Raw genomic sequence first — 22227 nt, 5'->3', positions numbered from 1 at the left:
CTCATATTACAAAGCCAAATTTTTTTTTAATTTTTTAAAAAAGGAGATATTTTAAAGATTCTTTTTGTTTCTGAACAAGAGGTTGGAACTATAATAAATTAGGCTGAAATTAAAATATCTCCTGAACATCATGTTATCGATTCAATACTCAAGACGTTCCTTTAAAAATATAAACCCCTCGGGCTTCCCTGGTGGCGCAGTGGTTGAGAGTCCACCTGCCGATGCAGGGGACACGGGTTCGTGCCCCGATCCCGGAAGATCCCACATGCCGCGGAGCGGCTGGGCCCGAGAGCCATGGCCGCGGAGCCTGTGTGTCCGGAGCCTGTGCTCCGCAACGGGAGAGGCCACAGCAGTGAGAGGCCCGCGTACAGCAGAAAAAAAAAAATATATATATATATATATAAACCCCTCTTAAAATCTGACAGCTGTACATTATTATGTGTCTCTATATGTCCTTACTTGATTTATATCTTTTTTTGCCTTTCTAAAATGGCTAACCCAATACCTACGATGCAAAATACAACTGTACCAAAATTTAATCTTATTTTCTAATATACTTTTCAACTTGCTGATTTAAATAAGAAATAAAATTGGTTTGAGAACTTTCACATATACGTGTAGATATACGTCTGCAAGAACATACGCATCTATCCAAGATATGCGCTTACAATCAGTTTCAAGCATCCAACTGAGAGTTTCTAATACTGGAACAATTTCTTACATAGTAAAGATTTCACACACATGTAAATTAAGATGGTCTCACCATATTCTTTAAATCCATACAACAGAGTATTTGAGAAATTTTAAGAAATATACTTGAAGTCTTAAATAAGAAACTTAAAACAAGATGCCTTGGAATGTTATATAGAAAATCAATTTATTAATCTAATTTATTCATAATTATTATTACAATTAATAGGTATTATGATACCCTCTAGTGGGACAGGCAGGTCATACCTCTGGTAATAACTTTCAATCGCTTCCGAAGTATGATGTTTGGCATGTGTTCTCTTAATATGTTTCTGAAACAAAATAAAAAAGATTTTTATGTTGTGTCACAGATCAGGTTCAAGAACAAAAATGACACATTTCTTGATCCCAATGTCTAACATAAAGGGCAAACCGAATAATAGTTTGGGGATTTGGGTGGTGGTAGATCTTTTTTCCCTTCTACTCTATGAACCTATGCATTTTAATCTCTATTGCGTGGCTGGGATGTCTCCAGACTGTACCACAAGGTACAGTATATATGTAAAAGCCAACAGGGTCATAGTAATTGAATCTAAATTAAGTTTGCTTAGGGTTGTAGAGGGCAAAGAAAAACTTGTTCCCTGTTTCAACCTTTGTATTAATTTTCCCTCAATTCAATTCCATCTAAGTCCTCCGCACTCTAGTTTTACAATCCAATTGCCATTTTTAACCAGGAAGAACATTGCTTAAAAACAACTTATTTGAAAACTACAAAAAGTAATTCCATAGAGACTTGCCACTTGACTGACACCTGTCATCTCATGATAAATGACTCCATTTTCTGCCTCTCTTGCCTTCTGCCACTCCAGCAATGGTCATTTATCATCATCTCTGTCAGCAATGGAAAGCGGCACTGACAGTGCAAGTCAGCAAACATTTAGCACATGGAACCACGCAACACAGGGAAATTATTATTGTCAGAATAATAATGGTTTAGCATAATTTATTACAGGTCCACCAAATAAGCAAAGGCTAGATGTTATTAGACAGATGGATGGGTAGGCTTGGCAGGCCTCCACTGAGACGCAGGCGGTGCTCGATGTGGAAAGGAGAATATCCTCCAACCCAATCAGAGAGCTGGCAGTTCAATTACAAAGAAATAAAGGGACATTCATCATTCAATTAGGCACCTGTCAACCCTCACAAAGGAGAAAACTTCTAACCTGGTACTCCTGGGAGAAGATGCTCAGCAGAGTGGCCTGCGATTGACTGGAACAAATAAAAGAAGGACAAAGTTAATTACTGGAGTGCTCGGCAAAGAAACAAAAGAGAAAGGAGCTTCAAAGGTAGGCCTGCTGCCCTGTAATCTAACAGAACATGAAAACAAGTGTGGAAAAGTTGTTCCAGATGAACACCTCAAACAAAGGTTTCCTGCTGCTAGGTCAAGGAGACAGAAAAAGGGAAAGGGGAAAATATGGATGGTCTCAAAGCAAACTATCATATGATTTGGATTTTCTTAAACTTTAGAATGATTATAAATCATATCTGTACCATGCAGGTATGTTAAAAGGGACCAAAAGAGGCAAGGTTTATTCCCATTGATAAATGATAGTCAAATCCCATAAACAGTAGAAAATGCAATTCATTCACTGGCAACATTCTGAAATTTATTTTGTTAGCAGGTAGGTATCCTCTTCTGTAGGTCTCTCAGATTCAAGGGGGGAAACTTTGCTCTTCACTAGAAGTAGCACAGAGACCACTGGAACATTCCCACCGATACTGGCCTACTTTGAAAATAGAAGCTTTCATAGCAGAAAGCTGAGGTCCTTGAGAACAGCATTCCCTAAGACTGCCATAAGCCTTATTCATCTAAGACTCCATGCAATGTCAAACACCTGGAAATGAAGCAACCTGGAACACATTCTTCCCAAGTGGGAATTTTCCTCTTACAATTGTTAACATTTACAAATGGAACAGAATTGTTTTTCTCTAAAAAGCAATCAATGGCCCACTACTATTCTTTTTGATTGCCCCCTGTAGATACAGCTGCCTTATCTTATCTTGAAAACAATTAATTATTTCTGATATATTTTCCTACCAAATGCTATCCGAACAAATTACAGTGTTAATACTTCTGCTTTTATAGTACACCAAAGCACTGTGAATAATTAAAATGTTTCTATTCATGAATGAGACTGCTTAAGCTCATCACAGGTAATCTGGAGAGTATGAAATAAAAGCAATGACACCATATTTCTTTACTCACTGTCAGTACTGTCATCTCTTGCATATCATTACAGATTTGGCTTCTAACCCCTTTCCACTCTTATTAGATTACAAAAGGATATGTTTAAAAAAAACACCATAAGTGTGTATCAAGGAAAACCAATAATTACTAAAGGACTGTTTTAATGACTCAAAAGTACTGAGAAATGATTGAATAAAATTATAAATCCATTATAACTTTTTCAATGTCTCTAAAAATGGAAGCCACCTTTGAAAAAGCCAGTTCTATGTATAAAATCTTCCTATTATGCCTGGCTTGCCTGAGCTTCACATGCAAATCACATACCCTAGTAGGGTTGCTGACAACCAACTCCTGAAAAAAAATGGCAAAGTTAAACCCAAATCTTTATAAACTACTGAATAAGTCACTATGTTAGATATTTATGTACAATAAATACAGCCCTCCTCATTGCACAGCAAAATATATTTATGTTAACCAATTAATGGAAGGCAAAATGTCAGTCTATTGGTCTCAAACAATATGATGGAAATAAATGTGCATGTAATGGGCAAGTCAGGGACCAAGGACTAATGAGGAGGAAGCTAAACTGAATAAAACAAAGGGATAATGGTAGACGCTCAGAAAGGGAAGACTAACAGACAGCAGAAGGAATAAGCCCAAGAATAAACAGTTCAATGTGAGAAGTTGGTCAAGAGTTGAGAGCACTGTAAAAACTGAGGACAAGATAATGCCTTCAATCAGGAAACTGTCTTAAACAGCTTAGAATTCAATTCAGCTAAAACCATGGACATAGCCTATGGAGCAACATGCTTTCTCAGCGGCCAAGAGGGTTAGAGAGGAAATTCCAGCTTACACTGGGGGCAAAACCTGGCTAGAGCTAAAAAGAGAAAATGACTTACCATAGTAAAATAGAAAGACAGACTTGGGTCCAAAAGGCTTTGGGTTTGGCTGACCAGACAAAGCTGTAGAGAACTAACTGATTTTTGCTAGGTAGTTTGTCAGTCAACGCTCTCTTCCTGTGTGTGCTAAGCATTGTGAACAAGCCTCACAACATAAAGAATGGGAGAGTAGTTTTAGTGCAACTAAGACACTGACCCCAGTGTGTATTATTTGTTACTCTCTTCCAGTGTGTGGATTCTGAGAAGGGATCCCAAGGCAAAAGACTGGTGAGTGGAGAAATTATGACCTCGAGGGTCTAGCTTCAAAGAACTCACCACCTCTACCTGGCCCCCCACTGCAGTTTCCCCTACTGTTTGATTTGATTGGCAAGAGCCACAGAAGTTATGGTTTAAATTCAACATTCCTTAGGTTCACAAAGAATATGGTTTCTGGCTAGAGAGGAAGAAAAGAGAAGATTCTGCGTAACTAAAAGGCTTATCTTAAACATCACAGTCAGTCCATGAGCAGTTTTCACTGAGCATCCACAATGTCCTGAGGTCATGGGTATGGGAAAATATGCCTCCAAAATAAAAACATTAAAGAGGACAGGAATTGATTTAGAGGAAACTTTCAACATATACATGCGAAAAAGCAAAAAATTAGAACATTGTCAAGTGCTCACATATTTTTTAGGGATTTAGTGAAGTAAATCATACCCTGAATCCTCACATATTTCGAGACTTTGGAGCATACACTTGTCACTTAGCATACGTGTGTTTTCCATTTATATATTCAAAAATATAGTCACTTACTTTGCACAAATGCCCAAAGTCTCTTCAAAGATCATTTTGTGTTTTTTTCCCATGCTACCCTCCCATATTAAGCTCCTCACCCTGCAGGTATCTGAGAAAAGAAGAGCATGTGAGTAGACTCCTACACTAGCTATGTAAAACCTTGTCTGAGTCGTGTGACAAATGGCTTTATGGAGCAGCAGTAGTCATGTTGCAGCAATGGGGAAACAAGCAAACAAGCATGAGGACAAAGCCAACACACTGAGGACATGTGACAGGAGACGGAAGGAGCTTGGGTCCTTGAGGACACTGTTGAGCTGCTCAAGACCATGAACTGAAGTGACTACCTTCCATACTTCTTTTGAGTAATAACACATGTCCTTTTTTTTTAAAGGAAGGAAGGAAGGAAGGAAGAGAGGGGGGAAAGGAAGGGGGGGAGGGAGGGAGGGAGGAAGGAAAGGTTTCTATTTCCTATGTGCCCAGGAAGTAGGAGACACGATCGAGGGAGGGCTCGGAGACAGGGTGGCCTATCACGACGGCACCTGTACAGGATGCAATACTTGGAAGGGGCTGTCCATTTTTATACTTTCTAATTCTCTTCCTAGCTGGCAGCTACTGTATTTGGCTTCCTTAAAATTGTTCCTCTGTCTGTCACTGTGTCACTAAACTGATGTGCCTAGAGATCATAAATTGCTATCTGTGAATGACTTTTTCCATACAGATTTTAAACATTGATGGGGTACTGATTACCCTCATTTTATATTGCATTCAAAACTTCAAATGCCAGGTACATAAACAGGCAACAAACCAGTGCCCCATATAGTATTTAACTCAACGCGTGTCCACACCCATCCAGCTAAGATACTCAACAACCTGAAGGATATTAGAGAAAATGAACATCAGGGGGTTGAATGGGTGTGGCAAAGACTAAGAGCAGAACTTAGCACAGACTTAGCTGCAATGCAACATTCTTACAAGAGGGAAGTCTTGATGTTCCCAGGTGGAGACTTAAAGCAAGTAGAACCTTCAGGAAGAAGATACTACACTTTATACTTTAAGTTCTTCCTCTTTCAAGTACCCAACTTCTGAAAAAGACCATAAAGAAATAAATGTTTCTATTCAACTTTCAAGCTCCTTTTGCTATAGCATCTATGATGTGTCAATGTCTACACTCTAATGGGCTTGAAATCCTCTGAACAAAATGAATATTACTTCTAGAATTCGGGAAGCAGTAAACCAACCTAAGAAGATAAAGCAAGATACTCTTACAAAGCATTAGGCTTGCAGACCTCACAAGGTACAACTTCTCTAAACCCATGAAAGAATACAATAAAATATTGGCTGTACGTGGTCAGTGATTCAGGGCACTAGTCAAGGAAGGTTTTCCATAAAAGCAATTCACTTCCCTCTCTCACTCCCTCCCACACCCATACATACAAATTTGAAACATAGAGCCTCTTTTTCCCCTCTAAAATCAAAATGGAATTCAATAAGACACCAAGGCTTGGTACAGCAGTACTACTAACTTTTTTTTTTTTTTTTTTAGGAAAATAACAATGTGAAGTGGGAAGAGTCATGAGAGATTACTGATATTCTGGGAAATTACTGGGGAGAAAAAAGGAAAAAAAAATATAAACTAAATTGAAGAAATAGAGAAAAATGTATCTATCATACCCCCCACACCCATTTCTTCTTTCTAATTTCCAACTTCATATTGAGGATATAGACTACATTTTATGCCCGATAGTAGCAAATATTCCCACACATGACTATATAGATAGCACCATTAAGTTTAGAAGTAATCAATTATCACAAAAAATTCTTATAAGTTACACTCATGTTTTATATATACAAAAAAAGTGGTTACTGTCCCAGGCACTTAACTAATTTTGCTGACAAACTGAAGTCACATCCAAAACAGCTCTATCTACAGCAAGAGCTAAGAGTTATATGAACACCTACTTTGTGCTACACACTATACTGTGCCCTTTATTTTACCGTCATAGCAATCCTATGAGGTAGGTACTACTATTGTCCTTATTTTAAAGATGGGGAAATGGAGAAAGAGAAGTTAAGGAAAGTACACAATTAAAGAACTAGGTAAGTGGTAGAACTGGAAATCGAAATCCAGGTCCAGTTCCAGAACCCAAGCCCTTAATCCCCATGCTAATCTGCCCTTCTAATGTGTGCTAATACCTGTTGCTTAAGGTTAAGCATTTATATGTTACATTATACTCCAAACAACCCTGAAAGGTGGGCATTCTTGCTTTTTTTGATAGAAAATTGAAGTCACAGGAGGTCAAGAGTTTTGATCAAATTCTATGGCCTTAGACAATATTCCCTTTAAAAAAAACTCAAAACACAGTTTTCCTTTAATTAACTATATAAAAAAATTTTCCTACAGTAAACAGTCAAGGATTAAAAAATTGTTGGGTAATTTCCATTATTCTTTCTGCAGCTAAGGTGTATTTTGTTAATAACCACACCATTGTCTGAAGTGTCTCTATGTGACTGTAAATGTGTCTTTCGCTCAGATGCTATTTACTGTATACAGAGCAACTTTAAATCCTTCCCTGAACAACACAGGTATAAACCCAATCAACCTTCTCTACAGAGGACAACACCCTCCATAAGTGTTAATTTTATTATATAATGTTTCATGAAGTTTCCTAGTTATAAAATAGTACATATTCTGTGTAAAATCCATAGGTGTCCATCTGTGTTCCTGTGTTTTTTACTCTGTGTCTGATGTGTGTGTCTTTGTGTCTGTCTATACACAAATGTAAAATTTCAAAAATTGTGTTTTAAACATTTTTTGTAACATGCCTTCATTACATAAGATATCAACATTTAATCCTGCCATAACACATTCACCTTTTAAAATTTTTATCATGCTTAAGACAAAACCATGTAACCACGTAGGTCACCAAATAGAACACTGCTGGGACCCCAAAAGGCACTCTATCTGATCATCACCCTTTCCCTCTTGCAGGTGAATCGGATCTTTATCACTTTCTTGCTTTTCTTTATAGTTTTACCACCCAAATATGTACCCCTAAATTCCATAGGTTAGCTTTGCCTGTTCATAAACTTTATTTTAATGGAACCACACAGTGTGTGCTCTTCTGCATCTGTCTTCTTTCACTCAATAATATGTCTGTGAGAGTCACCTCTGTTAATTTATGTGAGGTTAATTCATTTTCATTGTTGTATAGTATATTCTATTGTATAAGTATGCTCCGCATTTATCTATCCTATTTTTTTTTTTTAATTTATTTTATTTTTTTTTGCGGTATGCGGGCCTCTCACTGTTGTGGCCTCCCCCGTTGCGGAGCACAGGCTCCGGACGCGCAGGCTCCGGACGCACAGGCTCAGCGGCCATGCCTCACGGGCCCAGCCGCTCCACGGCATATGGGATCCTCCCAGACCGGGGCACGAACCCGTATCCCCTGCATCGGCAGGCGGACTCTCAACCACTTGCGCCACCAGGGAGGCCCCCTATCTATCCTATTGATGAACATCTGAACTGTTTCCAGTCTTTTGCAATGAGAATAATGCTGCTGTGAACATTCCTGCACATGTTTCCTGGTGCATATGTGTACACATTTCTGATGCGTATAAATGCAGAAATGGAATTCTGGGTCATCTGACATGCAAATCTCTAGCTTTAGTAGATACTGTCAAACAATTTTTCAAAGTGTTTGTAACAATTTTAAACTCCCACCAACACTAAAGGAGAGTTCCCACTGCTATACGTTCTTGTCACACCTTCTCATTAATGGCTTGTATTTCCGTTTTCTTTCTGCTGTCTTTTGAAGTGATAAAATTTAATTTTGATGAAGTCCAATGTTGCAATTCTTTAATTTTATTATTGGTACTTTTTTTTTTTTTTTTTTTTTTTTTTTTTGCTGTATGCGGGCCTCTCACTGCTGTGGCCTCCCCCGTTGCGGAGCACAGGCTCCGGACACACAGGCCCCGCGGCCATGGCTCGCGGGCCCAGCCGCTCCGCGGCATGTGGGATCCTCCGGGATCGGGGCACGAACCCGCGTCCCCTGCATCGGCAGGCGGACTCTCAACCACTGCGCCACCAGGGAGGCCCTATTATTGGTACTTTTTGTGTGTCTTTTCTAAGATGTCTTTGCCACTCATAGTCATGAAGATAATCCTGTATGTTTTGTTCTAGAAGCTTAAGAATGTTAGCTTTTACATTTGGGCCTATGATCTACCTTGAGTTAATTTTGTGCATTGAGATAGGAGTCACATTTTGTTTTTGTTATTTTTGTACATATATCCAATTGGTCACACACCATTTACCGACTGAATTATCTTGTTGCCTTTGAGGAAACCAAATATCTAAGGGTCTATTTTGGGACTCTCTAATCTGCTCCACTGATTTATGTGTTTATCTCTGCACAGATACCACATTGATTTGATTACGATTGATTACATTTAATGTATGTTCTAATATATTTAGGTTTAAGTCTATCATCTTACTGAATGCTAATTTTCTTAATCACTGTACATTCCTTTCTTCTCATATTTTGTATTCTTTTAAATTGATTTAGTACTTATTCTTCATTATTTTTCCCCTGGCAACTTGGAAGTTGAATACTCTTATACTATTAATGATTATCTTACATAAACACATGCCCCCTTGGTGATTAATTGCTGCCTGGAAAATACAAAAACTTTGCAACACTATCTATATTTCTCCCCTTCTGACATATAGAATATTACTGACATTGTTTTAATTCTACATATATCTTAAAATTCACAAGACATTGCTGTTGTTTTATACAGTTTCTGTTCATTCTGATATATCCACATATGAACAATTTCATTGCCCTTCCTTCCTTCCTTTTCCACTCTTCCATCCGGAATAACTTTCTTTTAATAATTCCAGCAGTGCAGATGTGTTGGTGATGTCAAATTTCAAATTTCAGCTCTTTTCAATGATAATGTGCCTTATTTCTCGACCCAGTTTTAAGATTTTTTTTTTAACTTTGGTTATTAGGAGTTTTAACTCTGGTATTTAGTAAGCTCCTGGTTACAGTTTGTTGGACTTCTTAAATATATGACTGGATACATTTCAACATTTTGAATATTCTCAAGTATTATTTCTTTAAACTTGCATCCTCTATCTCTTACTCTCTCTTCATATTTTACATCGTTTTGTTATTCTTTGTTATTCTGTTACACTCTAGATATTTTCTTCTCATCTATCTCTCACTAATTCTCTCTTCAGTAATGTCTAACTTGCTATTAAATACATCTGTTGAGTTAAATCCATCCAATTTCAATTACTGTATTTGTCACTTGTAGATTTTCTATTTGATTCTTTTTTCAAATAAGTTCCCTGAAGAGTTTCAATCTTTTTTAACATCTTGAATAAACTGTGATTATAAAAATTCTGTTTAGTAGTTCCAATAACCAGAGCCCCTTTAAGTCTATTTCTACAGTTTCTACTGGTTCCCATTTATGTTGTCATGTGTACTTATGTGACTGAGTATCTCCCATTATGTGCCATACTACTTGAAAAACTGCTTTATAAATAATCTGAATATGAAAATGGTTAACTTTCTCCAGAGAGGATTCTGATTTGTCCAATTTCAGGTATTGAATTTTTAGGCCAGTGAAGTAAACTTGAAGGTAAAATATAGTAATGTAGAGCTGTTTTACTTTCATTCCACATTAACTCCTAGGGCATAGCCCTTTAGTGTCCCATCTCAAAGCTTGGGACATTTGCAAGAGTTCCCACCTTTGGTGGACCCTGGTCTCTAAACCTTGTCCTCTAGCTCTATAAAGCTGTCAAAGGTTCTGTTCAGGACTTGGCTAAACTATATCTGCTGAAAAGGTAATTAAATTTGAATTTAATGATTAAAAAGTTAGTCCCCCCCCAAACCCTTATTTTCAAAAATTAATGCATTACTAACTAACCAATAAAGAGGAAATCACAATGAAAATAACAAAAATACATAAAATTGAGCAATGACAGTAGTGTGTATCAACAGTTGTGGGAAATGGATTGCATTAATTGGATATAAGGGGAAAAAAAGAAACTGATTTTATTCTAGGAGGTTCTGGAAAACTGAAGATCCCAGCAAACAAAACAAAATAGGAAAAGAAATAAGAGAATCAAAAAGGAAAGAAACAAATAAAATGTTCCCTCTTTGAAGATGAGAAGAGAATCAGTAAACAAAGAGAATCTATAAACAAAAGTTTTAAACACTAATAAGATATCTCAGAAAGGTAACTATATATAAGATTAAAATAAAAAAGAATTAGAATTATTATAAAACAGTAATATTAAATTAGAAAATGGAATAGAAAAAATGGACCTCATTCACAATAATAAAAAACCATAAAGTTTTTTTATACATATATATTTAATAAAAATATGTAAAACCTTTGAAGAAAGTTATAAAACATTACTGAAGAGCATAAGAGAGTTCCTGACTAAATGAAGAGATATTTTTACAAGGAAAGTATCATGGGTAAAAAGATAGTATTAATTAAACTGTCAATTCCCTACACATTAATCTATGATTTTTTTTTTTTAAAGCTCCAGGACAGTCTATTTGAGGGAGGGGTAGAGAGGGAACATCCTCCCTCCAGGTGCCATGGTCAAAGCTCACCCAGGGAGTACACTCTCCCTTGGGTCCAGCTGCCTCCCCGGGCCCTTCGGCAGCAGTGGGGGAACCAAATTCACAACAGAGTTTTCTGGTAGGATGAGATAAATTTATCTTAAAATCCATGAAGAAGAATGTCAGAAATAGTTAATAAATTCTGAAAAGCAAAAACAAAGTGATATCTCACTCTACCAGATATCAACATGGATACATTTCAAAAATAGAGTACTTAACAAAAAACAAAAAAGCATGCTACAGAATTATATACACATTTGTTACCATTTATATAAAATATAAGAACAGCAAAATATAATTACCTTTTTTGTTCATGGACATTTATGGATACAGTAAAAGAAATACATGAGGCTGATAAACACTAAACTCAAGACAATGGTTACCTCAGGTGAAAGAGAAGGGGAAAGGAATCAAAGAGCTCTTTTTTTTTTTTTTTTGCGGTACAACGGGCTTCTCACCGTTGTGGCCTCTCCCGTTGCGGAGCACAGGCTCCGGACGCACAGGCTCAGTGGCCATGGCTCACGGGCCAGCCACTGCACGGCATGTGGGATCTTCCCGGACCGGGGCACGAACCTGTGTCCCCTGCATTGGCAGGCGGACTCTCAACCACTGTGCCACCAGGGAAGCCCAAAGAGCTCTTTTTAAAATATATATATATATTTTTTATTTTTAAAAATTTGTAATTAAAAATTTTTTTTAATTTAAAATTTGTAATTTTTTACAAATTTTTTTTTTTTTTGGCCGTATGCAGGCCTCTCACTGTCATGGCCTCTCCTGTTGCGGAGCGCAGGCTCAGCGGCCACGGCTCACGGGCCCAGCCGCTCCGTGGCATGTGGGATCTTCCTGGACCGGGGCACGAACCCGCGTCCCCTGCATCAGCAGGTGGACTCTCAACCACTACGCCACCAGGGAAGCCCACAAATTTAAAAAAAAATAAAAATCTGAAGGGGAATAAACTGTAGATAGTGTCAGGATATTTCATTTCTGTAAAAGTAAAAAGCATCTGAAGCAAATATAAACACAGGTAGATTCAAAGAGTTCATTATACTATTCTCTGTTCTATGTGTGCTATATTTCATAATGAAATTAAGTAGTAGGAGAAGAAAAATGGAAAGAATTGAAGGAGCTGGATAAATTGATCTAAGATTTTTTTCTGCTCTAAGTCCCACCCTATTCTAAGCGTTCTTATTTAATTAGATGCTTAAGCACCTATACTTCTTTCCTTTCTAATTAAATTTGGGTTTTAACTTTTTAGAATGAGCCATAACATAAATCAGATAAAGAATAAGAAGCCTGGGTGAAAGACACTTAATTTTGCTTCCAAGACCAGATGTTGGGTCATTTTTCTCTAAAGCAATCCCAATAACTTCAACACAATAAAATAGATACACCTGTAAGAAATATTTATCAATTCTTTCTCCCTGTAATAATTTATTCTGATTTCATTCTTTAATAAGTCAGATAAAACTACAGTATTAGAAACCCTTAAGTTTGTAGAAATTTTATTATGATTGCCAGAAAGAGTAAGAGAGCAAGAGAAAGTTAACAGATAATGATAGTCTGATAACAATAGCCTGTATGGGAAGATATTTATAATTCTTCCCGGGTTGGTAAAAATTCAACTTTCTTCCACCTCTGCATGGAGTATTAGCTAGTGTATTTTCCGTCATTTCCTCTCCTCTGGCTAGTCTTCATTTACTTCCAAGCACGCTTCTGTCTTTAAGCTACAACCTGTCTACACCTTTCAAACTACTGTCCACCATTTCTCTTCACTACCAAATGTCTTTGTCTACGAGGTCTTTGGTTCAGTAAATCCTATTCGGCCTCCAACCCACGGCAATCTCACTTAATTGAAAAAGACATACTTCTTACCTTAGCTGACCTCATCACAATATTTTGTACCTTTGACTATCTTCCCTTTCTTAAAAATCTTTCCTATGAATTCCAGGAAACTATCTTCTAAAACCTCTCCTTCTCCCCTGCTAACCACCTATCTTTCTCTCTCCCACTGGCTGCTAGCCTCTTCCCTGGGGTTTCCTGGGGCAGGGGAGCGGATGGGGAGGGAGGAGGTCTCCCCAACCCTCTTCTTCTCTTCATTCTACTTGCTCATGTGGGTGACAGCACACCCTGCTGTGTTCCCAACAACTACTGTTGTAACTTCCAAACATACATATATATGTTTCCAGCCTCCACCCCTACTCAGAATCACGTTCTCAATTTTATAGCTCCCTATGGGACATTTCCCCTATTTGGCCGCATGCATCTTAAAATCAAATTTACCATCATACTCCTTTCCCACAACTGTGTTTCATACTCAAACGCTCTTAAATCGATTATTTCCATAAAGGTAGACAGCTGGGCTACAAATCCCAAGGTCATTCTTGATTCTTCCCTCTCCCTCACACCTGAAACATCTAAGGAGTCACGAAGTCCTGCTGATTCTGCAATCAAAAGTTATTTTCACATTTGTCCCTACTTCCCTAAATGACTAAACAGCTTCCTGATTCATTTCCCTTGCCTCCTATCTCTATACTCTTTAATCCAACCTCTAATTTACCAACAACGCTTCTAAAATACACATCTGATGATGTACCCTCTTGGCTTGAAAATCCCAGGAGGCATCAACTACCTATAGAACGAAGTTCATACTCATGAGCAAGGCACTTGAGGCCTTTCTCAACCTGGCTTTAGGCCTCTTCTTTTTAGCTCTCCCACAATGCTTTCCCACCTCCAATCCCCCAAGCAGTTTATACTTTAATCTCACCACATCGCCATAAATTACCATCTTCTTTCTGGAGTCTAGAACGTTCTTTGAATCTCCTCGTTCTATTTGGAGAACTTCTACCCTTTAGGGTAAAATTGGACTCAGGATACTCCTATATGACTTGCTATCACTATTAAATGAAGCTATTTTAGTAAACGGAATATTTCAAGAGATACCATAGAGTTTTTAGACCAAGCCCAATGCTCTCATTTTTAAAATGACAAAAGTAAAAGTCACAGAGATGAAATGATTTTCCCAAAGTTATGTAAAGGATTATTTTACACCAGGTACATGTAAATCAAGGAAAAAATAAGTTGTGCTACACGCAGGACTTACTGAAATAATACTTAGCTATGTCATCTTAACAGATGAGAATATCACATATTTTCAATTATTTCAGTAATCATAATGTATCTGTGACCAATGTGTATAAATTAAAACATAAACACAAATAAAAAAGCAAAATATACTAGAATACAAATTATATCACCAGTAGTCCCCAAACCTCCAAGTTCCCACTTTTTACCACCAAAAGATGCAATGAATGGGAGATCAAAATTTTGAATTTTACTTCTCAATGACAGTTCTTTTTACTATAAATGCAAATTTTATATAACCTCACAATATGGAAAGTGATTATTTTTCCAGGTAACATGTCACTTCCCCTGACTTAGGACCATTTTTTAGCCCTCTGGAATACTAGTTTTCTCTTACAAATTTCTGACAGACATCTTTATGTACTCCATAATTATTTTTTAAACAATAGGGAGCATCAAAAGTTGTACTGTTGAGGGAGCACCAAAAGGAACTGTCTTTATTCTTGAGGTGTTTAAATTCTAATTGGAAAAAAATCACTTAATATTTCAAAGTCTCAGTTTCACATCTGTATATGGATTCCATGACTTTAGAGTCTATTTTCACCTTGAAAGTTCTGTGATTTTTATCTGTTCTACAACTCCAAGATTTAGATTTATTAAGTTTCTCTCTGCTTAGATTAGAGCCCTAAAACTTTTAAGTATAGTTTATCATAGAACTGTGCCGTGGTCCTTATAATAATGACTTGTACTCATGTTGACACCAGACATTTCTATATGGGCCTAATATAGCAGGTCTATTCTAGGTCAATAGCTAGAGTGATTAAATTGTTTATTAAGACTTCCAGGCATTTAAAGTAATCAGACCACAGTATGAGAACGTGGGAGGAAAATAATTAACTCCTTTCATTCACCATTGATTATAAGGTACCACATCCCCCACTAGAGGTTAAATAATCACTTCATGGGTCTAGCACCACAACTATTTCATTGATGAAATCCCAGTCTCCCCCAAATTACCGTATTTTTTTTTGATACAGACTGAACACAGATACTTAATGAAAGAACCACCAGATCTTTACCTGAAAAGTTGACTTTTAAAAATATTTATATAAATATATAAATATAAATATGTAAATAAATATAAACATTCAACCTCACAATTCTTCAAGTATTGAAAGAGTTTTTTTATGAGATGGTCTCTAGCTTGAACTAGGTAATCCCAGGAAAAGAGACAAAGTATGTCTTGAGGACCTATAAGGGCCCCCCACCTCTGTCCAGCAACTTCAAATTGAAGGAAGATAAGAGGTAATCCTTACTCTTAAAATGAGTTTAGTTTTAGAAAGGTATTTGTCAGAAGGGTTGAAAATACAACCCTTAGACCTAAAATAGCACCAAATAACACTGTTCATTTTCCTCAGTAATATTCAGTGCTGAAAAGACTAAAGATTCCGATCAACCTTCAGAGAGTTTTCTTAAACAGTTGCTTATCAAAACCAAATGAATTAATTTCACTTTCTGAAGTCTTTACTTAAAAATAGAAATTTACTAAACATCCTACCATAGTAAAACACTTTAGTTTCCTATGACTGCTGTAACAAATGACAATGTATTTGAAAAAGGGGCCTTTGGGAGCTAATTTGGCTTAGATTAGGTCATGAGCATAGGGCCCTTATGAGGGGATTACTGTAGTGGCCTTATAAGAATAGGAAGAGAGAGAGCACTTTGAAAGCATGCACCAAGGAAAGGCCAAGTGAGGACATAGTGAGAAGGTGGCCATCTGCAAGCCAGGAAGAGAGTCCTCACCAGGACCTGACCATGCTGGCACCCTGATCTTGAACTTCCATTCTCCAGAGCTGTGAGAAAATAAATGTCTGCTGTCTAAGCCATCCAGCCTATGGTATTTTGTTATGACAGCCCAAAAGGAATTAGACACCTGGGGTCCTTTCACAATAGGCCACGCTTTGAGAGCTAATGATTAATCACTCACTTCTCCAATATTCCTAGCTAGCTAGTTAATTCTTCAAGTTTTAGGGCTGGGTCAGGCTCTTTCGAGTTCTTTCCTAACTGAGTCTCTTTCTTGGGAAGCAGATTCTAAAAATTTCCCCACCCCAAAAAAGAAAAAAAAATTATGCCTGCATCACCTTATTACTTATACTGAGTTTTATGAAACAAGCTAATTTTACTTCATGTTGTCCCATTTTTCTTCCTCTGGATCTCAAATGTTTTCTGGGTTTGTTTATACAGAAAATGCCTTGAATGGATCTCTTTTCTGAGGGAATTTCTCAGTTTATGAAATCCTGCTAGAATACCAAGTCATTCTGCCAACTCTGCATCATCACAAGTGAATGAATGAACATCTAGAGGCTAATTTAATTCTGTGACCAAAATCTTACTTGCCTATGTCTTAACGAACACACTTTTATAAACTTTTCACAAAATAAAAAAGTTTAGAATATTGTTTAAAACCATTTAAACATGCCCTTATTCTTTTTCTATTCAAAAATACATGTTCTGCCCTCCTAATTTTTCTTAATTTATTAGGTCACAGGGATCTTATATAAAACTAGTAAAAATGACCAGATTCACTTAATAATGGTTATCATTTATAAAGATCAAACTATCATCTTTACCACTTTCTTCACAAATAAATTTTCAGTTTTATTAACATAATGGTAGTAATAATCTCATATTCTTTCTCTGTCTTTTATCCCATATTCCCAACCCCCAATTACTAAACTGATACTTTTCATTTAAGAAGTTAACAAGGAAATGCAGGAATTGGCATAAAAGTAACTTCGTTAATACTTAGTGCTTCTACATGGCCTCAGTTGTTTTCTTATGAGGTCAGCAAACTATTTGAAGCTTTAGATGATATATTTTCCCTACTACATTAGTTTGAAAAAACTGTAGATTTTCAATCTTCTCTAAAAACATCATCATCATGATATGGACTATAATTATTCTACAGCCACCCCACTTTAATAATAAATGCTGGGAATATTAAAACAATAAATGGAATGCCTTAAAATGCATTAAGCTCTTCTCTGATTAAACACAAAATTTTAACTCTTACCACAAGCCTTTTATTCTTAATTCACAATCAAATTCTTTTGGCAGTTAATCTCAGCACTTAATGTCATTCACTCCAACAAAACCAATCTTAAATGGCTATAAATGTCTTCCCTACTTCTCTATGTGTTTTAAGAGAAACCAGAGGAGAGGCATAAATGGAGTTCAGTCACTAAGACTATGCACAACACAATTATGCTGTTACACACTAACCTTCACCAGAATATCCTATTTGTAACTTTTCCCCATTTCTGTTGAACTCTGTCTAATCAAGAGTTGGCACTCAACAAACACCACTGATCCTGGTGATGATGATGACAAACATAGCAACACTGGTGGTTAGTTACCTAGGTCTAAGCATCACTCTATTTAATTATCATCACTATAATAATAAAAGCACTAGTAGTATTGAAGAAACTGAGAGAAAGGGAGAAGTATCTTATCCAAATTAACACAGCCAGCATGTGAACACAGACTGTTTGTCCCCAAACCCTGTGTTCTTAATACAGCATCCAAATGATAAAACAAAAGTACTTTCAAGAACCAATATTCCAGGGGAGCAGAGTCAAGATGGTGTACTAGGAGGGCGCAGAATTCACGTCTCCTCACAACTAGGGCACCTACCAGGCACCGGTGGGGGACCAGAGACACCTAAGGGGATGGGAGGAACCCCTGGTGACCGGGTAGGATGTGGGACATGGGGGTAGTGAAGAGGGAAGAGAAGTGGAGGCGGGACATGACTGGCGCCTCGAGGGGCAGCTGGGGGAGGGGAATGGATCCCATGCCTAAAGGGGGAAATTGGGGAACCACTGGGAGGGCAGAGGTCAAAAGGGAGTGCGGCCAGGTTTCTCCTGCTCACTTGGACCCCCAGGAACCTGCTGAGATCCGGGGCCTGATCCTCTCCCCACTGAGGTTCCCTCCAGCCTCACAGCTACTGAGGGAGTCGGAGGGAGGGAAGGGGGAGCAAAAGTAAAGGTCGGACCTCTGGGACCAGCACCTCTGAGGGGTGGCTGGGGGACGGGAGGAGTTCCTACACCCAGAGGGACCCATCCATGGTTAGGGGTCTAGTGGCCCAGTGGGGGGCGGGTGGGGGACACCCTGCCAGAGACCCTGGGGGAGGGGCATGAAGGAACAGAAGGTAACACGGCCAGTGCCTTCCCTGTCCACTTAGGCACAGGGAAGGCTGTTGGGCTCCAGGGCCTAATCCTCTGCCCTGGGAGCCTCCTTCCTGCCCCGGAGAGCTCAAGCCCTGTCCCTACACCCTCACTCAGGGTCCTACCTCCAAAATCCCGAACACCACACTCTAGAGGCCCTCCTTTTTATGCGCTGCCTCTCACCTTCTGTGCAGGTAGTAAGCAGAGGCCCCGCCCCATGCTCAAACATCACCCCCCAACCCACCTAGGTCCCACCCCTGCCTAAACCCTGCCTAAGTTCCACCCCTGCCTGAACTCCGTCCCCATAGCCAAGGTTATTTTTCTTTTTTTGTTTGTTTTTCTTTTTTCCTCTTTTAGATTGGGGCTCTGTTTTACCTTGCTGATTCATTGTTGTTGATTCTTTTATATTTTTATTTTTCTAAATAAATCTTTTATTTTTCTAATTTTATTTTATTCTTTATACTTTGTTAGTGATCTCTCCTTTTGGCTTGCCCCCCACCCCCACTTTTGTTTTTCCTTTTTTCTGTTGTGGTTTTATTTTACCTTGTTGCAGTTGTTCCAATTATAGTTTTGTTTTTCCTAATATATTTTTTATCTTTCTAAATTTATTTCTTTTATATTCTTTGATATTGTACTGCTTCTTTCTTTCTTTCTTTCTTTCTTTCTTTCTTCCTTCCTTTCTTTTTTTTTTTAATCCGTGCCATGAAGCTTGTGGGATCTTGGTTCCCAGGATAGAGGTCAGTCCTGAGCTCCTGTGGTGGGAGCTCTGAGGCCAAACCGCTAGACTAACACAGAACCTCAGACCCCAGGGAACATCAATCAGAGTGAGGCCTCCTGGAGGTCCTCATCTCAGCACCAAGACTCGGCGCTATCCAACTGCCTGCAAACTCCAGTGCTGATGTCTCAGGCCAAACAACTAGTAAGACAAGAATACAGCACCACCCATCAAAAAAAAAAAAAAAAAATGAAACGACAAAAAAATATGTTACAGACAAAGGGGCAAGGTAAAAACCTACAAGACCAAGTAAATGAAGATGAAATAGGCAAACTACCTGAAAAAGAATTCAGAGTAATGATAGTAAAGATGGTCTAAAATCTCAGAAACAGAATGGAGAAAATACAAGAAACATTTAACAAGGATCTAGAAGGATTAAAGAGCAAACAAACAGTAATGAACAACACAGTTACTGAAATTAAAAATACTCTAGAAGGAATCAATAACAGAATAACTGAGGGAGAAGAACGGATAAGTGAGCTGGAAGACAAAATGGTAGAAATAACTGCCAGGGAGCAGAATAAAGAAAAAAGAATGAAAAGAATTGAAGACAGTCTCAGAGACCTCTGGGACAACATTAAATGCATCAACATTCGAATTATAGGGTTCCCAGAAGAAGAAGAGAAAAAAAGGGTCTGAGAAAATACTTCTTCAAGTATTCAAATATTCTTCAAGTATTCAAGAAAACTTCCCTAACATGGGAAATGAAATAGTCAATCAAGTCCAGGAAGCACAGAGAGTACCATACAGGATAAACCCAAAGAGAAACACGCTGAGACACATATTAATCAAACTATCAAAAATTAAATACAAAGAGAAAAAGTATTAAAAGCAGCAAGAGAAAAGCAACAAATAACATACAAGGGAATCTCCATAAGATTAACAGCTGATTTTTCAGCAGAAACTCTGCAAGCCAGAAGGGAGTGGCAGGACATATTTAAAGTGATGAAAGGGAAGAACCTACAACCAAGATTACTCTACCCAGCAAGGAGCTCATTCAGATTCGATGGAGAAATTAAAACCTTTACAGTTAAGCAAAAGTTAAGAGAATTCAGAACCACCAAACCAGCTTTACAACAAATGCTAAAGGAACTTCTCTAGGCAGGAAACACAAGAAAGAAAAAGACCTACAAAAACAAACCCAAAACAATTAAGAAAATGGTAATAGGAACATACATATCGATAATTACCTTAAATGTAAATGGATTAAATGCCCCAACCAAAAAACACAGACTGGCTGAATGGATACAAAAAAAGACCCGTACATATTCTGTCTATAAGAGACCCACTTCAGACCTAGAGACACATACACACTGAATGTGAGGGGACGGAAAAAGATATTCCATTCAAATGGAAATCACAAGAAAGCTGGAGTAGCAATTCTCATATCAGACAAAATAGACTTTAAAATACGGACTACTAAAAGAAACAAAGAAGGACACTACATAATGATCAAGGGATCAATCCAAGAAGAAGATATAACAATTCTAAATATTTATGCACCCAACATAGGAGCACCTCAATACATAAGGATTAAAGAGGCAAATGCCAACAGCCATAAGAGGGGAAATCAACAGTAACACAAACATAGTAGGGGACTTTAACACCCCACTTTCACCAATGGACAGATTATCCCAAATGAAAATAAATAAGGAAACACAAGCTTTAAATGACACATTTAACAAGATGGACTTAATTGATATTTACAGGACATTCCATCCAAAAACAACAGAATACACGTTCTTCTCAAGTGCTCATGGAACATTTTCCAGGAGAATAACATGTTGGGTCACAAATCAAGCCTTGGTAAATTTAAGAAAATTGAAATCGTATCAAGTATCTTTTCCGACCAAATGCTATGAGACTAGATATCAATTACAGGAAAAAACTGTAAAAAATACAAACACATGGAGGCTAAACAATACGCTACTAAATAACCAAGAGATCATTGAAGAAATCAAAGAGGAAATCTAAACATACCTAGAAACAAATGACAATGAAAACATGATGACCCAAAACTTATGGGATGCAGCAAAAGCAGTTCTAAGAGGGAAGTTTATAGCAATACAATCCTACCTCAAAAAACAAGAAAAAGTTCAAATAAACAACCTAACTTACACCTAAAGCAACTAGAGAGAAAAGAACAACAACAACAAAAAAAACCAAAGTTAGCAGAAGGAAAGAAATCATAAAGATCAGATCAGAAATAAATTAAAAAGAAATGAAGGAAACAACAGCAAAGATCAATAAAACTAAAAGCTGGTTCTTTGAGAAGATAAACAAAATTGATAAACCATTAGCCAGACTCATCAAGAAAAAAAGGGAGAAGACTGAAATCAATGGCATTAGAAATGAAAAAGGAAAAGTAACAACTGACACGGAAGGAATAGAAAGAATCATGAGAGATTACTACAAGCAACTATATGCCAATAAAATGGACAACCAGGAAGAAATGGAAAAATTCTTAGAAACACAGAACCTTCTGAGGCTGAACCAGGAAGAAATAGAAAATATAAACAAACCAATCACAAGCACTGAAATTGAAACTGTGATTAAAAATCTTCCAACAAACAAAAGCCCAGGACCTGATGGCTTCACAGGTGAATTCTGTAAAACATTTAGAGAAGAGCTAACACCTATACTTCTCAAAATCTTCCAGAATTTAGCAGAGGCAGAAACACTCCCAAACTCATTCTACGAGGCCCCCATCACCCTGATGCCAAAACCAGACAAAGATGTCACAAGAAAAGAAAAGTAGAGGCCAATATCTCTAATGAACATAGATGCAAAAATCCTCAACAAAATACTAGCAAACAGAATCCAACAGCACATGAAATGGATCATACACCACGATCAAGTGGGGTTTATCCCAGGAATGCAAGGATTCTTCAATATA

The 22227-nt window shown here is 37.6% G+C and overlaps 1 protein-coding gene across 5 annotated transcripts in view; it reads right to left on the bottom strand.

Annotated features, from left to right (window-relative positions):
• Window positions 1–22227, bottom strand: part of CDIN1 (CDAN1 interacting nuclease 1) — a 222339-nt gene that overhangs the window by 160357 nt on the left and 39755 nt on the right. For all 5 annotated transcript variants that reach the window (XM_060098278.1, XM_060098280.1, XM_060098283.1 and 2 more), the window contains exons 2-3: window positions 1914–1959; window positions 958–1022 (exon numbers count right to left, since the gene is read on the bottom strand). In XM_060098278.1, coding sequence (XP_059954261.1) covers window positions 958–1022; window positions 1914–1959 — 111 coding nt within the window. The remainder of the gene's footprint in view (window positions 1–957; window positions 1023–1913; window positions 1960–22227) is intronic.

The sequence above is a fragment of the Mesoplodon densirostris genome, chromosome 4 (assembly GCF_025265405.1).
Source record: "Mesoplodon densirostris isolate mMesDen1 chromosome 4, mMesDen1 primary haplotype, whole genome shotgun sequence".
In the NCBI taxonomy this organism is placed as follows: domain Eukaryota; kingdom Metazoa; phylum Chordata; class Mammalia; order Artiodactyla; family Ziphiidae; genus Mesoplodon; species Mesoplodon densirostris.
This window is presented reverse-complemented; position numbering and strand designations above follow the sequence as displayed.